Source organism: Lepeophtheirus salmonis, chromosome 5, assembly GCF_016086655.4.
Source record: "Lepeophtheirus salmonis chromosome 5, UVic_Lsal_1.4, whole genome shotgun sequence".
Lineage (NCBI taxonomy): Eukaryota > Metazoa > Arthropoda > Copepoda > Siphonostomatoida > Caligidae > Lepeophtheirus > Lepeophtheirus salmonis.
Genome location: NC_052135.2, coordinates 3,475,457 through 3,484,506, shown reverse-complemented (window position 1 = coordinate 3,484,506; position 9,050 = coordinate 3,475,457). Strand labels below are relative to the sequence as shown.

The 9,050-nt window shown below is 31.1% G+C and overlaps 1 protein-coding gene across 1 annotated transcript; it reads left to right on the top strand.

Moving 5' to 3' along the window:
* Positions 1–5,460: 5,460 nt before the first annotated feature.
* Positions 5,461–7,075, top strand: LOC121118657 (large ribosomal subunit protein eL6). The gene is made up of 3 exons (XM_040713247.2): positions 5,461–6,022; positions 6,231–6,388; positions 6,618–7,075. Exons 1-3 carry the CDS (start codon positions 5,877–5,879, stop codon positions 6,671–6,673), a joined length of 360 nt encoding a protein of 119 aa, XP_040569181.1. The 5' UTR covers positions 5,461–5,876; the 3' UTR covers positions 6,674–7,075.
* Positions 7,076–9,050: the final 1,975 nt, after the last annotated feature.

Genomic DNA, 9,050 nt, shown 5'->3' with positions numbered 1-9,050 from the left:
CAAAGGACATATGGCCTCTGTCTTCCCAGAAAAATTGAGCCCTCACGATCATTTTTGGTCGGGCACAAATGCAATCCTACACCGAAATGTTGATGACCTTAAATCCACCTTCACCATTGTCTGGGCCAAATACAATGAAAAAAAACTATCAAAGTATGTTCCAGCTTCAGGCACCATGTTGGGGCTGTAATTGCTTCTAACTGAGGCTATATCGAAAAAGATACAGGGTCTGTGATTTGCCAAGAATTTGTTAAAATATATAAAAAAAATTAAATGGGTTAATAAAATTTTGAAAAAGTTTTTTTTCTTTTGCTCTCTGGAAAAATTGTCTTCCACACTACAATGTAGACAAAAAAATTAAATAATATAATATGTAATATTTTCATAGCTATTTCTCCCATTTTTCATTTGTAAATATCAATCAAAGTACGAAAAATTCAATAGGATTTTTTTACAAGGAACCAGTTTCACTAAGATTTGAATTATTGTATAATTGACTGTAGACCTGCTTAGAAACGAAATATTGGATTTGTAACCAATCCAACCATCAGTTCTAAGACCTTTAAGATTAATAAATTGGTATTTTGATGAATATTTAATTAGCGTCATGTTATCGTAAACCAAAGCAGTTATACTAGACAAGTATAATAACTCATGGGTAGAAAAGTCCCGGGCTTAACAAAGAAAGCAAGTTTTTTTCTTTCGTTCAAAATGTATTTTTTTGAATTATTATTATTATTTTTTTTATTTATTTGCTTTACAAAGCGGAGTGTTCATAAGACTTTTCAAGCGATTGCTTATTTCAGACGGTATTTTTTCTCATCAAGAAGCTATGTATAATTTAAAAACGAAATTAGTTTTAATCAACTGTTTTGAAAATAACAAGATTAAGTACATCACACTTACTAACAAAAATTCAAAAAACTGAAGAGCTGTCTTTTGAAGCTTTCCTAAGAAAATGAGGTAATAGGAAAAAATTGTACTGTTTATGTACATATTTATTACCAATCGTTTAAAAAAAAAAATACAGTATTGAATGTTACAGCAAAGTCGTGGTTCTATCGATCTGTTTATGTACCCAATAAGTATTAATGTTCATATAATATGGACGTCAAAAATGTCGTTAAATAATAGAAATCGGCAAGTTGAATCGGCATGTGAACACTTATTCTATTACCCAGGAACTAAAAATTAGCCAAAGAACCTTTTGGAACCATCTAAATCTAATAATTCTAACTATGCTAATATTATTACCAAAATAAAGCAAAAATAATGCTTAGAACTTTTTGCTTCACCTATTATTATAAACTTAGAGATAAAAAATCATGGAATTAGAAATAATGGTGTGATTTATAAAAATTATAACTTATTTTTTGTATTCAGTATTTTGGATTAAAAAAATTTTTAAACTATATAAAAGAAGTTATCTTCAAGGATGTTGGATAACCTTTAAATTTTTTTGACAATTTCTTAGTAATCATTATTTTAGGTTTATTAATACTCAACATTTCTAAACAATAGTTGGAAATTGATTAGTTTAATACACATGAATATTACTTTCATGTAAAATCGATTATTCTTTAGAAATTTGAAATGATTTCATTTGGGTTTTGCTTTATGTTTTTATGGGAAAAAATATAAACATATAAGTGAGTTTTTATTATGAAGTAACAAACATAAAAAATCTTTGGAAATGAATTAATCCTTTGTTTCGTGAAGTTTGTAAATCAAACGTTTGGGTGGTTTGTCTTTCAAATTTTTACGAATCTCGACTACGGCAGGTTCGGAAAAGTAAGGAAATAACCTATGCAAAATTCAATTTTCCTAAGACGTCATCTTTAGGTAACACATAAAGTTTAAAATTCTTTATTTTGTAAATAAATATTAAAATACAGCATGAATCATTATTTAGTTGACTTCTTGGTCTCTTATAATAACCCATTCTTTCTCTTTTCCTATGCCCACAACGCCACTCCTGGGCATAGCAACTTTTGGCAATGATATCAAGATTCGAACATAAAAACTGTAAATGTCTTTATACAGTTTAGATTACTTCAATAGAGAAAATTATTATAGATCTATGGGCGTCTTCAAACATAATTTTCTCTACTGCAGTAATCTAAACTATATAAAGACATTTACAGTTTTTATGTTCGAATCTGATACTCAATGTAATAGAGATAAGTAATAGGAAATTGAAGGATTCTTATCAATGGAATAGTTTTCTTAGTGTAGAAGACAAAACAAAGTGTACTTAAGGAGGAATTGACTCAAGAATTTCAATAAAAGACCTGTAGATGGAATATGGGAACACATTTTGAAATTTGACAAACAATAATTTGTAAAGGAGGGGAGGGTGATTTTATCAAATAAATAAAATAATATTGGGTCCTCTTTTTTGGAAAGAATCCTACAACTTCAAAACTAGGATTTTTTTATGATAATATGCAAATAATATAACTACTATTTTTAGATATTTTTAATTGTTTGACCCCCATTTTTTGCTGTATTATGGTGAAAACATGAGATTCCCTATATTGTTTAGCAGTAATTGATGCATTTTAGAGAGATTTTGCATATTTAAGCTCCCCAAAAAATCAATTTTCTGGTCAAAATAATAGCATTTCAGCGCTGCTAACCCATCTTTTATAAGTTTTTTTATAAAAAAATTATTTCATATGATGGGATGTCTGTCCAAGTTGTAACTTGTATAAGGGTATTGTACAAGTTACAATTTATTCGTCTTAAAATGTCTTATTTAATTACAACATGAGTCATTCTAATTATCATCTATTAATTGATGTAATCATTTCATTTGGATCCATTAAAAGAACATGGTTATCTGCAAGATTATATTGGGAGGGGGGGGGGGGGGGAAAAATAAATTTTTTTTTTTTTTTTTAATTGGAAAAATAAATTTTTCCGAAAAAATTTCAAAAATCCACAGCTATTCACAAAAAATTAAAAATATTAAATTTTGTTGAAAAAAACATCAAAAATCTATAGCCATTCTAAAAAATTACATTTTTCCGAAAAAAATTACAACTAATTAAATTTTTTGTAGAAAAATTTCAAAAATCCACAGCTATTGACAAAAATCCTTGGGAAAAAAATTAGAAAATGTAAATTAAATCTCAAATGTTAAATTTTCAAGTAAAAAGCAAAAATTCCTGAATTGGGGGTGGGCTACACCCCACCCTTTGTGGACAACCCTGTTATTATGTAATTATGAGTAACATAACTGCGAGCATATGAACTTAATAAAGTGCAATAGAATGCTTATATTCTATTATTTTTTATGAAAATAGTCAAAAATTAAACCATTAATGTATATCGATCATCCTTGGAATATTCAATTATTGCATTATCCTCATCTCCATTACAGCAAATCCTTCATTGATAATTATTCATCTCACTTTTTGATTGCCACTTTTACAATTGGCTTACGCAACCTAGAACTTGTAAACAATGTAAAAGTTGAAACTTGTATAAGCCGGGTACTAATCACCGGGCAATTTTTCCAATAGTAGTATTTATCAGCCTTTCAATAGGTACTTAGTCGAAATGAATATGTAATGCACTTCAGTCAGCCCACGGCATTACATATACAAGTTGTGAACAAAAAATGACATTTATTCTTGAAATAAAAAATTTAGAGAACTTGTCATGAGAATAATACAATAAAATTATCAATATATTACACTATCCAACAAAATGCCACCTTTTTTTTTAGAAACAAAGAGAGAGAGAAGAAGAAAATAGATAGAAATAAAGAGAGACAAAGAAAAAGGAGAAAAAGAAAAGATATATTATACACAATTTGTTATAACATTAAGCCTCTTGTCTCAAACTGTATAAATAAATTATTTCAAGCTCCATGAACACAAGATGACCCGTTGCATACCCGTAGTGAGTGAGGGATTTCAAAAAACGGACATTCAAATCTTTTTCTTTTTCTCTTTCGTTGTTTCTCTAACTTTTCTCTTTGTTTATATCTCTTCTAGATGGCGCATAAGAATATATATGGACTTTTATTATGAGATCAATTTAAAAATGAGTTTTATCCTTGAAATATTGTCGTTGTCTTATCTCAAATTGACGATAAACATCGAGCGTTTTGGGGAGCCTCTTTTTTTAATATTAAAGTTCATACTTTCAGCAATCAGATGGGATACTTTTAAACTTTTTGAATCTATTTCTCATGAAGCTATGAGTCTCTGAATAAAAAGGACATATTTTCCACTTTAAACAAAGATAACTTGAGTTATAAGTATGAAGCAGACATTCTAAACAATGGTTTTATAATTTTTTAACATTCGGCTTTAAAATATATTAACATAATTTATCACAAAAAACAGCTTTGAATTTAAAAAATAGCCAAAAATAATAAAAATATATGGCATTTTTCTGAATACCACGAGGCTCTGGGAGAAAAAATAAGGACATATTTGTAGTCAAGGGATTAAATTCTATAAAATTGAGTGCATACTATTTTTGTTCCATTTTTGCTGTTGGACAGTGTTATTAGAGTAATATTTGATTATTTTGATGAAAATAACAAATTGATAAGTACATTTTACGTGGTACATTATGAAGTTCAAAATGCCCCTAGTTATTTTACTCGTAAAATAAAATAAATAAATAATTTTAATAGATCAAAATATAATGATAACATCAATCAATGATAAATCATCTATGCATCAATGAACGCTTGGGATTTAAAATGACTGATGATGTTATTAAATAAAACATAGTAAGAGCTAAAAATTGTAACTTGTAAAAAAATTGCTACTTGTGCACGATATATATACAGAAAAAAGCTACGAAATAACTAAAGTATTTTTGATGTTTATAAACACCTGTATATTCGAAAAATAAATACAAAATAAAATTTCAGAATTGAATCTCCCAACCATATGAACAATAATAACATTAAAAATATAGCCACGAAAACGGTTAAATCATATTACAACAACAACGTGGTCTCCTATTTTAATAATAAAAACAAGACTTTATTAAGATAACATTATCAATTGTAAATCGAGTAAGCATTGTAAGAAACTCTTAGAGGTCTTGATTCAAAAATACTTACTATAATTGTATAATTAATAACATAAGTATTATAATATTATTTTTAAGTTCCATTGTTATCAAAACAAATATACGGAATGATCAGTAGATGGCAGTATAGTCAACAACTAGAGGGTACCAAGTACTTCTGCTATGTTTATAAATTTACCATTTGTTTATATCCATATAGATTAATTTTCTTGCTATAAAGATGTATTTCTTGACAACTCGATCCTATTATTGTAGTTCTTTTATAGCACAAAATATAGAAAAATCCCTATTCATTTATAAATTGTAGCCATTTTCCATTTATGTAGCGGGGTAGTCGGTAGGTGAGACGGAAAGGAAGAGCAAACATGTACAGGAAATGACGTCAACGAAGAGAAGAATGAGAGACTTCCTTTTTCTTCTAAAATCCTGAAAAGGTATGTTGTGTTCATTCACTCGTCTAGATCCAACCAGGTCATTCGTCCTCTCTCTGCTCAGGTAGTAGTAGTACTTTCACGTCAATGGCGAAGAACAAGAACATCAGTAAGCCGAGGAACTACAAGTTAGTCTCCGGAGTCGTCCAGTTCGGCAAACCCAAATGTACCACAAGAAGGCTACCTATAAATTCTTGAAGAAGATAATTCCCAAAAAGGGAATAACTCATCCTTGGTTACAAACACCATCACGTGGTAGGGATCATTGATGATAATTGGGAGATCCGTAACTGGCACTTGGTGTCTGATTGAGCAGTCTCCCCTTGTGATTTGACTACTCCTGCCTCACTTTGTAATATTGTTCTGTGGCATATATTACTACCAATGCTTAAATATTATCTTCTTTTGTGTCACTACATTGAGGCCAGTAAGCCCACCTTCGTAAAGAAGAAGGTCGAGCGTACCAAGAATGGAAGTATTCGTATGGTTTGTGTCAAGAAGTTGAGGAACGACTTCCCCACCGTGGACAGGTACGAATCATTGACTCACTTATTACTCTTTGCTTTCCGTAATCCCTTCCTTGGCGACATGATGAACCAATAATCATATTTTAGGAAAAGCCGTCTGACACACAAATGAAGCTTTTTAAAGTTCTGATCCCATTTTTTATTCCTGTCATTGCATTTTCCTTCATTAATCATCCTTCAATCAATTGTTTAACTTATCCCTTTTTTACAGACGTGTGCATAGAATTGCTAAGAAGCCCACAAAACTCTCTTGCAGGGTCCGTTCTACCCTCACACCTGAAAATACCACAGTTATTCATGCCGGTATCCACAAAGGAAAGAGAATCGTCATTCTCAAGGAGTTCAGAAGTGGAATCCTTCTTATTTCCGGTAAGTTTTTTTCTATTATATGGAACTTAACGCGATCTATATAGTGAGACAACTTTGTAATTTCCTTGCATTTGTGCTCAAAGACTTTTTCGCAAAAGCAAAGTAGTGGCTTTCTAATCGTTCTCGTAACAAATCATTGTTCAGAATCTTTCGCCGCCGACTTACAAAGCTTATTTCGTTTACTTTATAACATCCATCAAATAATTCTTGATTTGTTGTACTCTTTCAGGAGCCTTCAAGCTTAATAACTGCCCAATTAGAAGGATTAACCAACGCTACTTCTAGGCTACATCAACCAAGCTTGATATTTCATCCATTAAAAGGGGCCAGAATATTAATACTGACTAGAAGCCAGAAGAAACCAGCTGGATATTTAGTGGGCTGGAGTTATCATTAGGTAACGCGTTTATTCACAGCTGAGCTTTGAATTTCACAACTGTAACACCAAGAACCAGGTAGAATCTTCCCTCTTACAGACACCTCAGATGGGCGTTGCCCAATGTCTTGTAGTGGTACACCGGTTCGAAAGCACACGTTGTTCCTCGTAACGTTAAAAAAAGAGGTAATCTGAGTTTTTTTATGGGCTCGTCGTGGCCATCATTATAGTATCATTTTCAACTATAATAACTTATAAGGAGCATATTGTGCATTAGAGGACTTTTTTGAAATAAAAGACGGTTTTCAGTATCATTTTTTGTAGAATGGAGGGGTTGGGTTCTAGTTCATTAATTTAGGGGTTACGCCATCACTATCCAATACTTTTATGATGTATTGACGCTGGAAGTACTGGTTTCAATGCCATTTTATTAGTGTACCCTTTTAGATGAATCAGTACTCTGGCACCGGCTCTATTTTACCGATATACCGATCAATACTATAATAAACATATGAATTCACATCTTAAAAGAAAATTAAAGTATAAAAATTATTTGATTAATTTAATTTAGTCAGGTTTTAAAAAAACCAGAGGCTCGCTATTTCATTAATCATAGAAACATTTGAGATAAAGGGACTGCAATTGAACTAAATTTGTATCAAAATAAGATTCAGCAGATTTAATCTAATATAAGCATTTTAATTTTTTTTACAAATTAGTTTTTTTCGTAAATGATAAGTACAATTATCTCCTCCGAGCCTCCTTGTCTTAACATCCTTAAAATAAGTTTAAGCTTAATAAGGGGGGTTTGCAGGAGTATATATATATAATCTTTTTTTTTACTTTTGGGAGGGTGGAGGTCTTTGTTTTTTAATGCCCTTTTTCAATTAAAATTTTTCCACTACAGAATTTGTTAAAATTACCCTTTTTTTAGAAAAGAAATCCTTCTTATTATCGATTCAAGAATTATAACTTTATAATTTTCTTTACTCATTATAATTTTTGCTTCGTCCAAGGATTTGATTATATGAAAATCCTCCTTTTTTTTAACTTCAAAAATTTCAAATTTTTGTTTTGTCCATTTTTTTTAAAAAAGACATCCTCCCTGGTTTCAATTTCAAAAAATTTTAATTTTGGGTTGTTCATTAAAGTTTTTTCTTCTAAATCAATATTTTTTTCTTTATCAAGACCGAAAAATTTATTCATGCATTTGAGGAGGCTACAGTAAATCTCGAAATTTTTATCCGTTATCTATACTATCAACTCCACAATGGGAAGCAATAAATTGCAGCCGGTGGCATGATAGTATACCTATTCCTAGACTTATTTCAATATATAATTCAAGGTTTATTCATCTCTCCGGACTTTATATTCAGCCAAAGTTCGTATAGAGTCTCCTTGAGCTCGAAAAACAATTTTTGTGTTTCGGGTACAGAATAAGCCCCCTTATATGATCCACCCACCCTGAAAATCGGCACCCATGTCTTAGCATGACTAGGCTCATAAGAGGCACTCATGCAAAGTTTCAGGCTCCTAGAGCCTACGGTGTGAGCTTCCATAAAGGACACCTCACATAAACTCTATTATATATATATATATATAAAAGAACTTTGAGCGCATGAGCAGGTCGGATGGTATTTGTTGTTTTGGCTACTATCCAGAAGTGTTTGACGTCAGTTTAAAAAAAATAGCATAGATCATACAAGTATTTATTCTACAATCAGGAAAAAAGCAGTGTTCTTGTTGCGATTCGTGCCTTACTAAACAATGTTGAGAATGCAAACTTCTTCAACATGGACAAGTCCTATATTTGGAGTCAGGAAAGAACCGGAAGAATCTGGAGGTAATTGAATCAACAAGAAAGCGTGCTGATCACAAGATGAGGTCAGAATTTTTTTTTTTTTTTGAGGACCCAGTGTTTGGACCTCAATCCCATGGACTCCCAGGATGTCCAGGAGCCGGGAGGAATTCCGGAATCTTTCAAAAAAGCCTGTCATCTATACCTGCTCCCGTTTCTGAGGTCGAGTCAAGGCTATTATTGAGTACAAAAACGATTATATTGAGTAATAATATTTTTTTATTATGCTTTCATTTGGCATTGCTGTTTATTAAAATCGGATGATTAGTTCAGGAGAAAATCACATTTTTTTAAATCATGTTGGCTATTAAATAGAAGTCGCACCCTACATATATCTGATAAAAATTTAGCCCGAAAAGGAGCCAGCGACGTATCTGTCATGGTCAAAGACATAAAGGACTTTATTTTGAATTATAGAATTCAAACCA

What these genes read in the sequence shown, in the direction of transcription:
- LOC121118657 (XM_040713247.2), top strand. Translation starts at nt 5,877, where the DNA reads ATGCTTAAATATTATCTTCTTTTGTGTCACTACATTGAGGCCAGTAAG. An exon ending in GACTTCCCCACCGTGGACAG is followed by an intron (nt 6,023 to 6,230) that starts GTACGAATCATT and finishes CCTTTTTTACAG; the next exon opens with ACGTGTGCATAGAATTGCTA. An exon ending in TGGAATCCTTCTTATTTCCG is followed by an intron (nt 6,389 to 6,617) that starts GTAAGTTTTTTT and finishes GTACTCTTTCAG; the next exon opens with GAGCCTTCAAGCTTAATAAC.